At 30.2% G+C, this 20,595-nt stretch overlaps 2 protein-coding genes across 2 annotated transcripts; one reads left to right on the top strand and one right to left on the bottom strand.

Annotated features, from left to right (window-relative positions):
• Nucleotides 1-2,997: 2,997 nt before the first annotated feature.
• On the top strand, nt 2,998-9,317 carry LOC124910492. The gene is made up of 3 exons (XM_047451137.1): nt 2,998-3,458; nt 4,059-5,265; nt 8,889-9,317. The coding sequence occupies exons 1-3, from the start codon at nt 3,024-3,026 to the stop codon at nt 9,113-9,115; spliced, it is 1,869 nt and encodes a 622-aa protein (XP_047307093.1). The 5' UTR covers nt 2,998-3,023; the 3' UTR covers nt 9,116-9,317.
• A 2,888-nt stretch (nt 9,318-12,205) lies between these two features.
• On the bottom strand, nt 12,206-15,170 carry LOC124945603 (protein phosphatase 2C 57). Its single transcript, XM_047486064.1, has 10 exons — nt 14,785-15,170; nt 14,448-14,576; nt 14,229-14,331; nt 14,019-14,129; nt 13,217-13,296; nt 13,072-13,125; nt 12,799-12,915; nt 12,624-12,711; nt 12,492-12,538; nt 12,206-12,409 (listed from the first exon to the last, which is right to left on the bottom strand). Exons 1-10 carry the CDS (start codon nt 15,114-15,116, stop codon nt 12,286-12,288), a joined length of 1,185 nt encoding a protein of 394 aa, XP_047342020.1. The 5' UTR covers nt 15,117-15,170; the 3' UTR covers nt 12,206-12,285.
• Nucleotides 15,171-20,595: the final 5,425 nt, after the last annotated feature.

The raw sequence follows: 20,595 nt of genomic DNA on the forward strand, positions 1-20,595 counted from the left end.
TGCAGGAGGGCGTGACTCACGGGTAGGTTTTGAGGTTGAGGGAGGGTGTGAGTCGGGGAGAAAGAAGAGAGTTAGGGGGAATGATAAAAATTTCTATTTCCCCGCTTATTTTTTTTTGTTATTTCGCGCAAAAGTTTTTTACATGGGCATATTAAAAATTTTGGACTGAAGAAATCTGTAATTGTTTTTTAATTACACATAAGTTAGCACGAAATAATTTTGGACTGAAGGAATCTGCTACTGTTTTTTAACTAAACATAAGTTAGCACAAAATAATTTTGAACTGAAAGGGTCTGCAACTATTTATGTATTAATCTGAAATAAGCGTTGAATTACAATATTTCTCGCAATCACTAATTTTGAAGGTAATTGCAGTAGATAATGCAGATCCAATGAAATTTTGCGTACTTTATTTTCAACTCTCGAGGTATAATGATGCATATTTGTATAACAACTATTTATGCATTAACCTTAACCGATCGTTGAATTGCAATATTTTTCGCAATCACTAATTTTCAAGGTCATTCTAGTAGATATTGAAGATCTAGTGACATTTTGCGTGATTAATTTTCAACTTTCAAAAAGAATTATGTATATTTTTATAATAATTATTTTGCATTAACCTTAACTAAGCGCTAAATTGCAATAATTCTCGCAATCACTAATTTACACACTGATTGTAGTAGATATTGCAGATCCAATGACATTTTGCGTAATTTATTTGTAACTCTCAGGTATAATTATGCATGACACTAGTAATTTATTTTGAGGATTCCTTAGGTTTGTTATATGGACATCTAGTATGAACTAGAGAAAATATGGACATGATACCAGTGATGTTCCGATGATTCTATGCGTGCTTTGAAACAAACGTCCTATATGAACTCGAGTATTTTAATTCCTTGATGTGTGAATGCATGTTTGGCTTAAGGCCATGAAATCGAAATGCATTTGTTAACTGGAACTTGTAACAATGAATGCATGTTTTGAAACTGAAGACTCTTAGTATGAACTAGAGTGTTTCATAATTTTCATGATGCAAAATTCATGATTAGCTTAGGCTAAATGAATGCAAGCTTGAAAATTTCCTTGGTGAAGACCAGGACATTTTTCTTTCTTGATTCAGAAGTTAGTGAAGATTTCGATCTCATCGTCGCGTGTTTAGGTTTTGATCAAAACATCTTCAGTGTTTTAAGACTCGTGAAAGGTGTTGGACCGCTTTAGAGGAGATTTGATTTTTTTCTCCATACGAAAGGAATTACTTATACTAAGTTCCTAATTGTATGCCAGTGATTTCTTTCAAAAATGGTTATTTGATAACCGAAGTTTGATTCATGTTAAAAATTCTGATTCTTCTTGTCGTTTATCTTTTGGGCCTAACATTTCGGAATCTCATTTGCTCACGCGTGCTCTTTTATTCTTTTTTTTCTTTTCTACTATTTTTTAGAGACAAATCTTTGTAAACTCTAAACTTGTGCAAACTTATACTTGGGATGTTTGATTGAATTGATACGCCTATCAAAATTGTCCCGCAGTGATTTCAAAATTTTAACCACTATGAGTATGTTATTTAATTTTTACACCTGGGGTATCTGGTTGAATAAACACACCTAGTGAGATCGCCCAGTGTTGATTTCAAAACATCAACCTTCACAGAAATGTTCATTACCGTCTTTTATGTTATTGTTTTTAGTTTAAGTACCATCGGTATATCTAACAAATCAACATACCTAGAGAGATTGCCCAATCATGTTTTCATTGTCTCAACTTTATGATGAATACTTTGCTCATTAACATTTTTTATTCAGTTATTCATAGTTTCAAGTCAATCTCTCTTTTCATCATTTTTCTATTTTTATTTTTTTTTTTTCTAAAAGTAAGACAATTTCTCTAATTTGCTTAGCTTTGAGACTAATATTTGAATGTCGATAAACCTCGTAGAGTCCAGATTTTTTTTTTAACAATTCACAAGATACAAAAAGAACTAAAGTGGGTAATCCTTCATATGAATTTTAAGAAGATTTTCCGCCTTTGCACTTGAAGCGATTCTTTATTTCTATAAATTGTTTCCCTGAATTCCTTGTTTTCTCATTAACATAATTTTTATTTTTATTTTATTTTTTCTTTTCACATATCCAATCACTATTTTCCCTTCTTCATAACTCTCTTCACTCAATCAATAAAAGAAGAATACTCCACAAGTTTTTAAGAAACAGTTAGAATCTTTAAAGCCTCCACAAAATGAATAACATAAGTCATATGAGCGGAGCAATGGATAGTTGTTTTTTAACATAAATATATAACATCTGCTCTTCATTCTCTAACATGATTGTCTAGAAATTGAGTGAAAAAATTTGCTGTCGTTATTTAAGATTGAAGTTGAACATATCATCTTAATACAGATGTGAGACTCGATGTGAGAGTTTTGCGCGCAGTAAAATTTAGTAAAATTTAGAAAAATAATAAATGAATATGTCTTGTATATAAGGAATTAGTATCTATTTTGAACATAAATTAATGATGTTATAATATTTTAAATAATTTTAAAATTTTATGGAGTAAATTCAAACAGAATTGATGGTATAAGAAATAATTTCAAAAAAAATCATGTTTTTCGTTCCCTTGTGAATTCGACCCTATATATTTCAATCTCAATTAAATGTATAATTTTACCTATTATTTGAAAATAAAATATTTTTAGAGCGAATGAAGTAACACCATTAGTATCAGGGACGAATCTATGTAGGGGCTCGGGTGAATTTTCCTACCCCGAAAAAACAAAAAAAATTTTGTATGGCAGAAATATATGACATTACCCTGATTAGCAATTTTTTATGACCTTGTTTGGTGGGGTAGATTTTATATTTATAAAAATGTGATTCAACTTTTTGTGTTACATCTCTTGAAGGTTGGAGCATAGAAACATTATATTGTAAATTGCTATTAATTGTAAAAATTTAATCTATTGCCAAATTTTTAAGATATATATATTAAACAACCTCATAAAGAAAGTTGGAAGAGTGATGGCGTCCTCACAATCCTCTCGCTCTCCAAAGCATCCTCGTGAAATACGAGACAATTCAGATAAAGAAGAAGAATTTTGTCTCTCCCTGCCAAACAAGCGCCGTAAGCAAGCTCTGATCCCTGTAAGTCCGTCCCCAGATTCTTTTCATTCATCCCTATCCTCGAGAGGGAAGGCTAAAATTGCTGAAGATGTCGAATACGAGCCAGACCAGGCGCCAAACAGCTGCGGAATATGTCTGTCGGTGGAAGGGAGTGCCGTCCGAGGTTCGATCGACATCTGCAACCACTATTTCTGCTTCGTCTGTATCATGGAATGGGCTAAAGTCGAGTCTCGATGTCCTATGTGCAAACGCCGATTTGACACCATTCGCCGACCCGCCAAGTCTGGGGTTTATGCATCGGAACGGGTAGTTAAAGTACCGGTTCGTGATCAGGTAATTGAATTAATTTGTGGGTACTACTGGACTGGTAGCTAGTTTCTGATTGTGATTCTCAATAAGCCAGATATTCTATTCTAATGATCAGAAAATCGAAAGAAAATCCAAAGATGACTTCAAATTAATCAGATTTGGATAATTATGATTAGATAGATTTATAAGGAATAAGATATTAGATAGGACTATAAGTTACTTCAATTATAATAGCTATTAGTATACCTAGGTTGAATTTATGCAAAACTGTCAAATATGCTAATGAATTGTTTTGATGGTTAACTGAAACTCTACTGTATGGTTCTTGGATTGATTTCTACATGCTGTACTAAGTTTCTTTTTCAAATACAATTTGTAGCATTAGGATGTGAATGGGGAATTGTAAAATATGTATAGCACCATGCAAAATTGTTGTAACAGTTACATTAAAAGGAACTAAGGAAGAATGCAAATGTATATTTATTTTGTTTAAAATTATGAGTTTCTGGTTAGAGTATGGAATTTGATGAGATTGTATTCCTTATCATTGGTCAAACCATGATCTAGCGTGTTTTGTACTGCAGTATGGTTAGTTAAAGAAACTGAATACATTTTCATTGCCAGGTTTATAATGGTCTTGGAAATTCATCAGTGGGTCTTCTTACATTTAATCCATATTTAGAAGTTGGCTGTACTGTATGTAAAAGTGAAAAAGATGAGAACCTTCTTTTACTGTGTGATCTTTGTGATGCTGCTTCTCATACATACTGTGTTGGTCTTGAAGCCACTATTCCTCAGGGTGATTGGTATTGTAATGACTGCTCAATTTCAATGGCAGAGCATTCAAATTCTGAAATGAATACGAACTCTGACAGTATATCCAGTTCTATCGAGTTGCCCAAACTGCCACAAGCTGAAGAACATGTTTCTATATTTGATATTGTACATGAACCTGTATTTGGAGCTGTTGGTAACCATTCTTCAACTATACCTTCAGTTGATTCCGATAGAAAAAATTTAGGGGGGGCCAGAACATTGCAACGATGCCTCAATGTACATGGTCGTATACAAGCATTGCGTGAAAATTGGAACTCTTTCAGAACTGGTACTTTGAGTTTTTCCTCCAGAACAACTTGCAACGATGTTGATACAAATGAAAGACGTGAGATTGGCGCAAAACCACCTATGGCTTCCTCATCAGCCTCAGATCTGATTCCTGATAATATATCTTGTTCTAATGTAGTAGTTTCTGAAGGGAATTCACCTGACATACAAAAAGCCTGGAAAATGCTGGATGTTGCAAAGTTAATAGGAAAACCTCATAGTAAAATGGGTATTATAGCTCAGGTCTCGAGTTGTCCTTCAGTCAACAATGTAAGATCACTAACAAAAAAGGCTGTTGCAAGTTCAAGTACCCAACTCTTGCAGGGGAAGGGTAATAATGGTGGACACAAATGTAAGGTTACTATAGAACAGAAGCCTGGAAATACTTCTTCTACAAGGATGAGCTCAAGATTTTGTGAGAGGTCTCAAGGCCCTGAAATACCAAGGTACTCCAAGATGCTGTCTTCCAGTGCTGGCCAACAACATTTCGAGGGATCTTTGAAACAAAAAGTTCATTCCTCATCATGTACACCCATTGAGCATGTCCAATCTGCTTGCTTGAATTTTCCACAAAGGCCAATTCCAGGACCTTCAAACTCATCTGTGTTGCCCAATTCCAGAATTGAACATTCAAACAGTAAACTAGGGGTTGATGATGGACCCAAGGCAGAGATTCGATCCCTTGTGAAGCTCAATCTGAAGCTTTTAAGCAAAGACAAGGAATTAGGTACATCCATTTTCTTAGTTACAACTCCATGCTTGTGTTGCTGTCTTTTATTAATTAAAAGGGATTTTAAATTTGGTGTAAGGCCTATTGAAAAGAACAGTGTTCACACTTTCTTTTTGGGAAGGCACATTAGCCGTGTTGAAATAAAATAAAATAGTCCAATGTCACTGTAGAAATAATGCACCCAACATCACAAGTGCATTAAATAAAAGAAAAAAGAGCTTATACAAGACTTCTCAAACCACCTCAAAACCTAGAAAACAATAACCAAAGACAACATACCAAACAGCAAATTATTCTCATTAAAAAGATCAACTTCATCCAATCTCCAATCTTCCTTACATAGGAGCCAGCTCTAGTAGCAATTTCCCCAAGTCTTACACTTTGTTTTACAACACAACCCAACTGTTTTTTTACATCTGCTCTCCATCTCTTTTTATGCTTCCATAAATTTATTATTTCTCTCATGTCACACTTCGTATACGAGTGTAGTACTAAAAACGTTAAGCACACTCTAGAGATCAGATTCCCCTTATCATTTATCAGAGACTTAGTCCTTTAGATTATTCCAATGTGTTGGGGGAATACTAATCATGGTGCACTTCCATGCTTGATCACATATTGCTGGAGAAACTGCATTCAAAGAAGAGGTGATTATTGATCACCTCTTCACATTTGCAAAAAGGATAAACAGGGTCGCTGATATAAATCTTATTCGCTTATCTCTTCTCATCAAACGGGCATGCATAGTCTGCCAAACAAAACCTAATGTATTTTTTCTTTCTTTTTTATTTTTTGTAAAAGTGACTGTACGTGTTGGGCACACTCTCCTTATCTTCAAACAACTTTCCACCATCTCACTCCCCATGTTTCCTTGACACACTTTCCTTAACCATATGTCCATACTTTCTCTAATTGTTACCTTTCAAAGAATTGTTAATTTGTTATTACACTGTTTGTTTCAGTTTATCACTCTAGAAATAACTCATAGGAATGGAATTGGTTAGGTAAAAAAATGAATTGTAGTATCTCAAACAATGTACACTCTTGATCTTTAAATGATACTAACACGTTCAGATGCAAATCATTAGTATCACCTATGGATTGCAACAAGAAGCTAGAGTTGAGGTGATAGTGCCTCCGGATCCCCATCCAATCTATTCATTCCAAAAATCAGAAACTTTGAGCGGCATAACCCTATGAAAATTAGGAATGTTATGCAGGAGGGCCCACATCCCTAGCAAGATTGCAATGCAGGAGATTATGGCCAATGGTCTATTCTCTCTTTGTGCAAAGACAACACTTACAAGTCAAATGAAATACCTTCCTTTTGAACTTCACCGTTGTCAAATGCCCCAGTGAATTTCTTCCTAGTTAAAAACGAGATCTTAAAATGGATTCTAGCTTTCCACACTTTCTTACAAGGGAGTTGTGATGGTGCCCCTTGTAGGGTTGCATGTTAGATAATGCTAGTCTTGAAATCTGGGGAATCAATCAGATTGAAGTTGTTGTCGCTTGTCTCGCAGTCGATCGAAACTTGCAAGGGGGTCTCTACAAGACTTGTCAGTCTAACCTCCTCAACGGAGGCCAAAAGTGAGTCCATAAGAGTCTGTCACTCTAGTGTCCTTTCTAGAAGCTTCGTAAAGGTCCCTAAAAGAGAGGATGACACGTAAGATTCATAATGTACCACCTCACCAATTGAGAGACACTAGATGAGTTAGTGTTGCACCAATGGTAGTTTATCATGATAGATTCTATTTTCTTGGTCTCCTTACCAGAATAAGGAAAAGAGAGTTAAAAGTTGGAGTCATTGAGAGGGGGTTCTTGAGGAGGAGTGGAGGACTAATCTACCTCCTTTCTAATTAACAGTGGAGGACTAATCTACCTCCTTTCTAATTAACAATAGATTGCAATCAAGATTTGGAATATACGAATGTTAGGTTTTACGTAAGTCAATTTAGTTCCTAAAACTCTTGCGGGTGTGCCGTTAGCCACGTGAACAGTGGACAAATGATTCTGTATATGCAAATCATGTAGCATATATAGGTTTTACGTCATGTGCTCTGATGTCCCTAAATCCCAAACCAATTTTTAGAATTAGATGCTCCTAAGTGAGCGTTAAACCCTTTGGGGCAGCTGGAGTTGATTGTGTCTCCGAAGTGAGTTGCGACAGCGTGACCGTTACCGCTATTTTTAGAGGCGCATTGCAACAGCCTGAGTTTAGCGGCGAGAAGTTGTCGTAGTGCTTCCAGTTGGAGATCGAACGAGGCAGTCTGCCAGTCGAAAATGGAGATGGTTGCAGCGGCAGTCGCGGAGCAGTGACAACAGCAAAAGAGAAAGGGGAAGAGCCTTGGGAAGATATGAGAGCGGAGAGGTTACTTCTGAGAGGATGGCAGTGACATTCTTTCACTTTAACGAGTGACTTTAAATTGCCGTAGCGTCACTAGTTGAAAATGAAAGTGATGATTTTTTGACAGATTATGTTAGAAAAAGTCTGCCGAGGCACCAAGATGGACAGATTCTTCTGAGAAACGGAGACGGGTAGATTTTGCCTAGATATAAAGTACAGTTTTTTATAAGGGACAAAACTGCCAATAAAGAGTTCACCAATGTTCTTATGTAGAAGATTAAAATTTTGAGAGTGAAATATAATAATAATAATATTGAATGATATGAACTTGTGATTGCAGGAGTAATCTGAGGTATATAAAGTTTATTGGGTATAATAAAAGTAAAACAATGACAACAAGTGTTGAGCATAAATAGAGTAATGTGTTAAGTGCATGTAAAGTGCATTAACTCTAAGGAAGGGAGATAATTGTACAGGGAGAGACATTCTTCTTGAGCATATGACGATGTGGAGTCGGACGATGAGATGCATGATTTTGTCCAGTTTAGTGATGAATGACTATGAACGGTTGTCGGGACAAAGATATATACTCATTCTTAGGGTATGAATGTTGAACCCAATGTTGCCACCATAACACAATGACACGAAAGAGACACATGGGAGAGTCCCACCTGTGAGTCATCACTTACCGAGGAGGATATCTGTCGGATAGAGTGAGAAATCTGCATACTCAGTTGAAGGAATATCCGACACTAAAGAAACTATGTGGATGACTCTTTGCTGAAGCAAAAATGAAGAAATTACCATGATGGTTGAGGTTGAAAAGAGCATTGAGAGAAGAAGACAAAATGACCCAAAATCATAGTATGATATAGAGGTCCCAAAACTGTTCAACAATGTCAATTATGAAGGGAGGAAGGCTATGTAAGGTCATAATAAATGGACATTAGCTCAAATGAAAACATCGATTTTTTATAGTTTTTTTAAATACATTATTATGAGTTGTATTTGTATCCATTTAATTAACTCTTGAACAAATCATGTTATAACTTTTACTGATTTTATTGTTGGGATATTTCACTAAAATTTTTGCATCGACTATGAAATAATGGAAAAACAAACATATATTCTACTGAACAATGATACTTTCTTCTTTTTGAATCTTTATATGTACTAACAGTGAAATTAGTTTAGAGATATAATGGGAGCGAATAGTGTCGGTTTCTTTCTTACATGTTAAACTAAAGACCTCTTGTCTGTATTATTGGTGCAGGTGTTAATGCATTCAAGGAAATTGCAAGATGTGCCACACACTCAATCTTAGCAGCATGTGGTTTAGAGCACCCAAGACCTGGAATCTCTTCATTTCCTGATTCAGTATGTGATCATAAAGATCAACTTCGGAAGTCCACTTTGATGCCTAGTTCTTGCAGAGAATGCTTTTATGTCTTCGTGAAGGATGTGGTCAACTCTATCATGTCCGAAAGAATGAATATCTGAACTAGTACTTGAGGTAATAGCTAAGGCATATCTTAGCTAGTAGTTGTTTTGTTCACTTGCATTATCATTGGCATCTTTTCCTGAGGAGAGAAGGATTTCTTATATTGTTATTGGAATAAAGTTACATGGTTGTACTATTGATGTTAGTTGTAAACATAATATTTTGTCTTCTTAGTTATTATTACTAAATATAATTGCATTTAAGAATTAGTTTTCAAGTCCCAGTTTAACTTTTTCAACTAGCAGTTGCTTCTCTTACCATTTCCAGCAAATTAGCTAATTATACAAAAATTATTGTATTCTCATCGGAAAAGGCCTGCACATAAATGACTGCTTACCTTATGAAGATGTGCCACTTAAGTGAAGTTACGTTGATCAAGTTAGACAAGTTTAACTTGAAGGCGAATTAGTTTTATAAGCAACCCTTTTTACAAGTTTAATTGGATTGCGTTAACTTCTCATGTGTCGACAAAACACTCATTGTTTGATCTTGCTTCCAGATAGATCATTTTTGTGCATTGTTACAAGTAGTTGTTGTAGTGAAGTTTTATAAACCATGTCCTCAATAATAAAAATTGAGTCTTCAAAGTTTCCCAAAACCAGTGACATGGCTTTTTAATACTTGTTGGCTCAAGGATTTTTATTTTTCATTTCGGTTGATATTTGCAATATTATGGAATATTTTTTCATTGAATAGAATTTATTATAAATTATTATAATAATTGCATTACAATATTAAAATAACCTTAGGCTTTGTTCGGTTTGAATTTTTTAATAACTCAAACAAAATCAAACATAATTTCACTCCACTTTTATAATCATATCACTCAATTCATTAACTAAAATATCATTTATTTAAAATTATTATTTTTTATTTTATTTATATATATCAATACATTTTAAATCTTTTTATTAAAAATAATTAAATATTTGAAAATAAAAAATCTATCTAACTCTAATTTTTCTTAGTTATGTCTATGAAACATTCAAATATTTATAAATAAAAAGTTGGTAAGATTGTTATTTAATAGTTAAAAATTTCTTATATAGCAAATGATTATAATCTTTTAAAATAAAAAATTCTGTTAAAAATTATCTTAACTTTTGTGCCAAACAAAAAAAATATCTAAACTTATTATTTAAAAGTATAACATAGTTTAGATGTATATGCCAATTAATGTATCTATTTTGATTCATTAGTTTGACTCATGAGATTTATTTTTAATAAAATATCAAAATTTTAAACTTTTTTAATACATATAAGAATAACACTCCCATTTTTTTAAACTTCTTTTCTAAGTATAAAAAAATGTTTATCACGCACAAGACAAATTTTATTGAAAAAATCTTTATAAAAAAACTTTTCAAATGTAATTCATCAAATATCTGCACATATATATACCACTATCATATCATTTAAATTTGTATAATACTCCCTCTCAAATTCACACATATACTTTCTCAAATTCACAATTGCTGAGATTCAAATTATAATATCGAGTATAAAATATGAACACCTTAACCATTAAATTATATACGATTATTTATATTCACTAAACATTACTAAAAACACATTAATTAAAGTGGAATATTATGGATGTTAAATAATGTAATATCTAATTTAATAAAATATAGTTTAAAAATCTCAAAAAAAAACTTAACCGATTAATATTGAAAAAACAAATAAAAGAAATAAAAGAAATTAAAATTTATATAAACTAAATGTTGCGGGCGGGGATGAGCATGTAAATCGACCATATTCGTTAACCCACTTTACCGAACCAAATCGACTAAAAGAAATAGGTTGAACTGAATATATTCCGGTTATAATAGAATTAAAACTAAACAGAATCGGATTGAATTGAATGCAGTTCAAGATTTGTGCTTAACCGTTGATAACCAACCCGAGAACCATCATTTTTGTGATAAACCTTCAATCCCGAAAAATGCAGCGGTCTCTCCATTCCTTAATCTACCTCTTCACTTTCTCTATGATGCCAAAGATCGAATATATATTGTGAATCTGCAAATTATTGAGGAAACAAGGAAGCAATCCTTAGTTTTTCAAATATTAATTCAATGAAATATTAAATATTTTTATAAACATTCTTTCCTTTTTTAAGTTCTTAAAATATTTAAAAATTTGTTTCTAACTTTCTATACATAATTATATATGTCTATATTATATATTTATTTGATTTTGAAAATGATCCATATATATTAAAATCTATCCTTATTTTTAAGTTATTTTAGAAATAGGTTGAATAGAAGAATTTGTGGATAATAAGGTTATATATATAAAAAAAAAAAATGCTAAACCGATTTAATATTTTGATATATCAAATCCATTGATTATAGGGCCACATATAAGATACGATAAAGTATTATCCATGTAGTAGAGTTCAAATGTAAATTTATAGAAAAAATGAAGGAGTGTACTTATATTAAATAGGTCTAAAGCTCAATACTTAAGCTTCTATACTATTGTTTTTAATCTTATTTATTAATTTATTTTCACAAAATTGGTCGTGTGTTATTGTGGGAAGACGTCATGACTTATCATTAATAATTTTTATTATTCTATATTTGAAATAACACATTTAAAATGACCAAATATTTGAAGTAAAAATTGTTTACAAGTTAAAAATTATTTTTGTAGGAAAATCTTTCACATGCATTTCATCATACACTTTATTTCCTTCTTAATTTCTCACTAACAAAATTAAATGACAAATCTAAATTCGAAGCTTATTTTTTCAAAGCAATCTCATTCTAATCTTCTTTCTCCTAAACCACTTTTGTATTTTTTTTTTATCTATCTTTCGAAGACCAAGAAGAATATTTTGAAGAGGATATAACATTCAATGCGCAAACATGGAGAAACATAATTTAAATCAGCATAACTATTATAATATAAATGGTGCAGAGATAGAAGAAACAATAAAAAACCGGTGAAGAAATGGGTACACTACTTTTGGACGAAGATTCACCTCGTTGCCTTCGTTATGGCCTTATTTCGTGGTTCAAAATTGGGATGGCTTGTGTACTCGAATGAAGAATAACTCTTCGAATTATGTACATAAGAACACATTCAAGAACAAAGAAACATGCATACATTTACAACTTATACAAACACTAAAAGGTGCTTCATGTTAGTGTCATCACATACATCATATAGAAAGTGCAGATGATAACCATATTCCAAATGACACAACACCAATTGTAGCAACTACTTGTATCACTTCAATAAGGATGTTTTCCTTTGCGACAGGTAAGCTTTGCCAATCTGTCCGGCTGAGAGTAGTAAAAATCAACATAAAAATTCAACTTCCTTCCACAAGCATATTAATACAATAAAAGTAAGAGAAATCCATACCCCAGATCAGCTACAATAATACTTATATTATCTTGCGACCCTCCGTCCTGTTTGTAAATCAAAACAATCACAAGAAGTGAACATAAGAAAAGACGTTATTTACTACACAACCACTAACTAATTAAAAATTACCAATGCTGCTTGTCCAAGTGCTTCACAGGCCAACTGAACATCCCCATGTTGCCGCAGTTGGTTCCTGAGAAAGTTGACTGCATCTGAGCTGAAACCCGCAAATGAAATCTCATTATTAGATTTTATTTATGCAGTTCTTGATTAATTTATACAGTGAAGAAAACTGATGACAAACCTGGTCATGTAATCCCAAAGACCATCAGATGCTAATAACAAAAGTTCTGCATCTGATCCTACAGGGATCTGGAATATATCTGGAGTGGCAGTTACAAGGTCTCCTTTAAATTGGATCCTAGAAATACCAAAAAAGGTTGTGATGTCAAAGCATGAGTGACATTTTACTACCAAGGGTGTTTAACATTAATGTAAAATTATCTTAAAATTTTTTCTTTAGCATAATAATACAAAACTGAGAAGGCGATATTTAAAATGACACTTGCAGACCTACCGAGAAGCAAATTTTTCAGTCCATCTTCCTTCCTCGATTCCTTTCTGCATCATCCTTTTTTTTATAATGTGAATACAAATTTTAAAAAAATATCATTTAAGGTAGACTTTCTCAGGAAAAAATATTGCATGCTAAAGGAACCTACTCTTCTTTCTTTGTCTTAAACCGCATGTCACCAAAAGCACGGGATACAGAGATGTCTCCACAAATTCTTCCATTTGAAATCTATAAGCATGACAAAAAAAGAATATGATTGATTTTTCATGCTACTTGTAGCATAATAATATGGAATAGCAAGCTAGAGCTGAGATCAATTTTAAGTTGGTCCATTTCCATTTCCAATTCAATTTCAACCCATAACATAGCATTGTAAAAGTTACCAACAGACAATTCATTGTCCACCTAATAAATCACAATGAAATTAGTCTGTATACATCACATTCAATTATTAAAATGTTTGACAGTTCAAGAAATAATATATTGCACAAATATTGACCAAGGTTGTCAAGTGTTTTGTGGAAGAATATTTGAAACATTCATATTATGCATTTTTTTATGGATAAGTTTCTAAGCTGATCTGACTGATAGGAGAGGTTTGGAGATCTACCATGAGGTGATCCCCAAGGAGCGATCCTAGTCTGAGAAACGATTGCTCAACGAAGTAAAAATTGTCTCGATGAAAACATAAGCAAACAGGAGAAATTGTCTTTGAAGTTGGAAAGAGTGGACAGCTTGAGAAAGAAAAGCACCAATTATGACAAAAAGAAGAGGGGTAGGCCATTATAGGAAATCCAGCTTTAAGTTAATATCATTCATTCGAAAAACTTGATGTAGGATCTTGAGTTCATTGTTTATTTTATTATATATCTATTAGCTCTTGACAAAATATGGCAACTCCAGAAGGATGATCAATGGAAAACTAAAAGGTTAAGTAAAGAAAAACACACCCATCCACCAGCTTCTCTGATGCGCCTGACTTCATCAAGAGCTGTTTTCTTGTTTCCATACGGACGGTGACCATCGGTTAATATATCTGTTTTTCCAGAACGTGAAAGAGCCTGCATTGGCAAAATCACCATGAAGAAGAAAAGGGAGTCTGATCATGAATATTTTAGATGTTATGCCAAAGAATGTACTATTAGAGAAGTAGTACGTACCACAAGTGAGTCGCCAAGATGGGCTATAACCACTTTCTCATTTCCAATGAAAAGGACAGTAGCAGTCGATCCAGATTCGATGTCCTCCCCAGTTTCCTCAAGCCTTTACAAAATGAAACAGCGTCTAAACCTTATAAAGAACCAAAACGTATTGAGATAAAATGGTTCCTCTCTTATCTGCGTTGAAAGGAACTCAAGTCAGAAAATCTCATGGCTTACCAATTAATCAATTTTGCATCAACATTTCCAAAAGCATCCTTCAGTGCCTTCTCAATGGAATTAAAGTCTTTCCCTTTTAGCAACAACCCACCTTGTAAAGCTGCAAGGCATTCTTTATAAAGCTCAGACCTGAGGAAGGTCCAGAAGACATCAAAAATAGAACACAACCAAAATAAAACAACTACTTATGTTTAGGATCATAGTCTAATTGATGAAATTAAACTACTATCTATCCAACAACAGAATCCGAATTCCAGGAAATACAAAAGACATGTTTTTTCTTGAACCAATTCAATCACACACAAAAATTGAGAGGAAGCTAGAGTATTATCGAAACCTGAGGAACTTGACGGAGGAGTAACCAGCATGGCCATCAAAAACGGCGGCAAAAGAGAACCCATCTGGCTGATCGGACTTAACAATAACAGCATCATCTTCCATCTCCTCTCTAGCACCCTGCAACAGCGCCGAACCAAATCTAATACCCGTCAATCCCGTAGAAAAAGATGGAGCGTCGACCGCAATAGCAGAGCAGCAGTGGGTTCTTCTTCCCTTAAAGATGGAAGTATTCTTTGGGGAGAACTTAAGGCAGTAGCTTGAGTTGCAGATATAGTCAGTTCTATTGGAGATGAACTTGTGCAACTGAGGAGGGGGACTTGGCAACGCCATTGGCGGGGATGGGTAAACCAGAGAGAGAAGAAAAGGGTGATCTTTTTCTGGCTTTAAGATGTTGGTTTTTTCTTTTATTTGATTGAGATTTTGTGTGAAGGATAAGAGAGTGAAGGAAGACCTCTAATTGATCATTTAACGGATTAGATTTTATTGCCGGCCCCCCTTCAAAAGTCACCTCCTACACCGTTTCATATTAAAAGTTCGGTCTTTTGAAACTGCAATATATTCCGATTCAAGTGTTGAATTGGCAATCGTATTAGGAACTAGAATTTTGAATCACCTCAATATATGTTTGGAATCTGTATACATGTGTTCTTGCATTGTTTCATTCATATATAAAAAACATATCATTAGTCCTTAAATACTTTAAGATGTTCTAGAAGTGACCTTAATCGGGATTCAATTCAGATTTGCTCTAGACGATTATATAATAGGTCAAGTTAAGTACGTCAATATTTTCATTCGTGACATGCAAGATGAATCTAGGATTTTTTTTTCCACTGCGCTGAAAAGATTATAGGTATTACACTGGTACAGGTAATAATGGTACAGGTAATAAGTGAATATATTAATCAAACTGTTCCACGAATATCCTTACTAAATAATATAAATATACGAAATTTAATCAAAGATAAAAATACTTAATCTAAAAAACAAATTTATAAATTTAAAACTATATAAAAAAATTAGGTTAAAAAAATTTGAGATGTAAATTAATTAGGTTTTAGTTAAGAAAAAACTTACTATATAACTAAAATAAATATGAAAATGATTTCATCTTAGTTTTATGAGAATATAAAAAAAATATGAAAATACGAAAAAGAATATAAAATCGTGACAAAAACATATTATTAAGTGAATAGACACTCAACAAAAAAAAACAATTATAAAATATTAATGCTTATAAATATTTTTGGAAGAATAAATAATATATAAATTTATTTATTTAAATACATAACCAAATAATATAAATGTTTTAACTTGTTTATGAATATTAATTTATAAATTTTTTAAATATAAAAAACTATTTTACTTTTATATTTATATAAATTATTATTTTAATTTTTATCTTACGAGTAATTTGTATTATTAGTTATATCGAAATTAATAAAAAAAAAATAATATATAATTATCATATAAATGTAATTTTAAAATAAATAATACTATTATATGATTTATATTATTTTATATATAATTTTTTATACTTTTACTTATATAAATAAGATCATAAATCTTATTTATATATTAATTAAAATTTATGTATTATTATAAATATTATATATTATAAATTATTTTTTTCATAAATAAAATATTAATAATTATTATTTTATTAAAATCATTTGAAATTTGAATAGTATAATAAATTATATAGATATAAATTATATTTTAAAATATAATAATAAATTAAAATTTATACGTTATTATAAATATTTGTATATTAGAAATTATTGTTGATATAAAATAAAATTTTAAAAATAATTATTTTATTAAAATCAAAATTAAAATAGTATAATAAGAAATTAAAATTGTATTAATTTTATAAAATAAAAAAAAGGGGTAAGGACCAGACCTCCTTTATACAATTAAGTTTCAAAACCAACTTAACATAGATATCGCAGCGCCATAGCTCCGCCATAGAAAGTTGTTACAGAAGGAGCTCTGCAGATGCAGGTTAACTATCAATTTCCAAATCTCACACCTGCTACCTATTTTACTGGACCTTCGACCAGGCATTCGACTTTTGTCGAATCAGAACCAACCACCACTGCTTTGCGCTCTTAGACAATAAGGATTTAGAGACAAGTTTTTGTTAGAAACTTTGAATAAAATAAAATAAAAAGTGAAAGGAGGGAATGTTAGAGGGACGACGTGTCATTACCTTAATTGGAAAAAGAAAAAAAATATGAAAATTATTTTATTTTTCAACAATTACATTGCAGCACGTCATCTTCTCCGAAATCATTTCTCATAAAAAAAATTCTAAGCATATTCAAAAAAAAATGTGAAGCCACAGAATCATCAAAACAAATGAAAAAATAAAGTAAGAAAGTCTAAAAAAAAAAAAGAGGCAAAAGTAAGAATAAAAAAGACCAAAAGACATGTTAAGGACATTTTCTAAAATAAAAATAAATAAATGAGGCAACCCAAACTAATATGGTGTAATCTCACCCAACTTTCTAAACTACTAGTATATATAGAAGACGTGTATATCAGCAAGATGATGACGTGAACTACTCGCACAATGAGTCACATACACTCAAGGTTAATTAGACATGTACACTCATGATTAGGACCATGAGGTTAATATGATGTAGTTGCCCACTTGAAGAAGGCTGCAAATCTCTTGACTATCCCATGTAATCAACAACTAGTCTTCGGACTAAGTATTGACAAGATTAATTTACCAAAGTTGTTAATATGAAAGATGTCGCAAACCCATTGGCTATTTCACGTTACTAATTTTCAGACTATACTAACGTAAGATTAATATATACACAGAAAATGTTCACCCACACAATGATGCAAATTTTGTGCAATGTTTTGTAATATTTTATAGCATAATTATAAGAATTGATCCTATTACTTTTTTGACATATATACACAAATATGTCTCAATAATTCATTTATTTAAGGAGATGTTCATATGATTATTGTTTATTGTGTTCTTCATAACTACACTAACTACACATGTGAGATTGCAAGAAAAATAGATTATCCCCTGTGGCATTAGGTTAATTGTGATTTGGCACACAAAAAAATGAAATATTTAATGTGGAATATTAAGATGTCATAACAAATACACAATCGATAGTCAATGGAGATATTTCAGGAATAATATGGTAAAGGAGATGTATAGTCAATATCAAGTTAGGAGTGAAAGAATTTAGTTTCGAGTTGTTAGTGGTTTAAAAATATCTACAACTTTTTTTTTAATTAATACAAAACTAATATTATTAGTGATTATTATATATAATGAACACTTAACCATTACACCACTAAAGATTGTTGATTTCTTTTTATAAATTTATGTATAAATATATAATTGATATGATTTACCATTATATATATATAGAACGTTATATAGGTATATATAAAATAAATTATATAAACGAATTTAAAATATTTATTAATTTAATTATTTAAAATATTGAAGTTATATTATTAAAAATGTCATACGTTTATCCATTTTGAAATTGATTTTAAAATATAAAGTAATATTAGCTTAGTTAATTAAAAATGTTAAACATATATATTATCAGGTTACAAGTTCAAAACTTGTTGTGTGTATATCATTTTTATTTAATTTTTTAAGTTTATAGGTGGACGGGTTAACCCATGACCCGACCCAAGTATCCATTTAATCTCAAATACATATTCAAACTAACCATAACTCTCGATCCGACAATCCGAACACTTTAAAAATTAAACATTATTATATATATAGATTAGTTAGTTATATATATAGATTAGCTAATTTGAGTAGATGCGTGATAATTTTCATTGACTTTGTATGTATATAATATTAATTTTTTATTAAAATAATTATAAACTTTTTGTTATGATGATTTATTATGACGACCCAACATTATTGACTTATAATAAATGATAGACTTTCGTGAAAACACATATAGTCAATGAGAGAAAAATATATATAACCGTTGTGCATATTATAACCTTATGTATCTCAAAAATGTTGATAGTAAATTAATTTTATATTATTTTTTACTCTTAAAAAATAAAAATAAAAATTCATTACTAATACCACAAAAGTCTTTTTACTTTCATGTTGAAACTCCTAAAAATCGAATTAAGGGTAACAAATACATTTTTTTTCCATTATTATTTTTTAAATAATTTATACACATTCTTTAAATCTTCATTTAGTGAAAAATCATGCAAATATTTACACATTTTATAGCTTCACAACGAATTATCAATGATTAATTGTCCAAACTAAAAGTTGAGTCATCTAATAAAATGTTGTCATTTTAACTTATATATTAAATTATTCTTTATTCATTTTAAAATTTGTTTGACATTATGCACATATTTGTTTTTAATATGCTTAATTGTAATATCTTTTTGGTCAACAAATAATATTTTTTTTTATCTAAAATGGATTATAATACTCATTATTCCATAATAATGATCCTATTATTTTTTAAAATAATTTATGCACATTCTTTAAATCTTATATCGGTTAGTGAAAAACCATGTAAATATTTACCCATATAGTTTCACGAAAAATTACCCTAAAGTGTAATTGTGAAAATGAATTGTCTAAACTAAACGTTGAGTCGTCTAATAAAATATTGTCATTTTAACTTATATATATTAAATTATTTTTTATTCGTTTTAAAATTTGTTTGACATTATGCACTTATTTATTTTTAATATGCTAAATTATAATATTTTTTAGGTAAACAAATATTTTTTTTTTTTATATTTTGTATCTAAAATTGATCATAATACTCATTATCCCCTTATGATAATTCTAATACTCATTATTCTCTATGAGAATGATTATTTTAATATGTTGTCTAAAATTTATTAATTGAGATTGTTATTTGTTTATTTTACTTGTGAGAATATTTATTTTAATATGTTGTCTAGAATTTATGATTATTTATTCATAATTAATTTACACATAAATTCAACTTTATTAAAAAAATGTTTGAAGGGTTAAGTAAAAAAAATATTGGTGATTAAAATATGTAAATTTGATCGAGTTGGTTTGACTGAAATGAATTAGATATTAAATTTATGGATATATGTGAAATAAAATAGTAGTTAGTTATTTAAAAAATGTTAGAATTTAAAAAAAAAAAAAAGTTTAAAAAAAATTATTATTAATATGTGAAGAAACTAATATTAATATTTTTTTAAATAAAAATTTAAACAATTTCATTTTAAAAATTATTAATATTATTTTTCTGTCAAATATATTTAACTTATTTTTTTATATATTTATATTTGAAATTATTAATTATATATATATACACACATAAAATATTATCCATAAACTATAATAAATATGTAATATATATTATTAAATAATAAAACAAAAAAGATATATTTTGAAATATTTTAAATTGTTAATAAAATTTTGTTATTTTAATTTATATAAGGATAAATTTACAAAAATATATTATAATATAAAATTGTTTTTATTAAATAAAAATAACAAATAATGTTATTATCTAATAAAATATTTATAATTATATATACTTTTTAATATTTTATTAAATAAAAGAATAAAAAAATATTTATAAAAATAAATTATAAAAATAACAAAAATAACTTTAAGATGAATTAATAAAAAATATATTTAAAATATATATATATATATATTTAAAATACATTTAACTAATTATGTTAAGTTTTAAATTAATAAGAAATATTTTTAAGACTTATTTATTATTATAAAAATATAAATTGAAACACCATATATTTAAAATTTAAAGAGAAAATATCA

The sequence above is a fragment of the Impatiens glandulifera genome, chromosome 7 (assembly GCF_907164915.1).
Source record: "Impatiens glandulifera chromosome 7, dImpGla2.1, whole genome shotgun sequence".
Taxonomy (NCBI): Eukaryota; Viridiplantae; Streptophyta; class Magnoliopsida; order Ericales; family Balsaminaceae; genus Impatiens; species Impatiens glandulifera.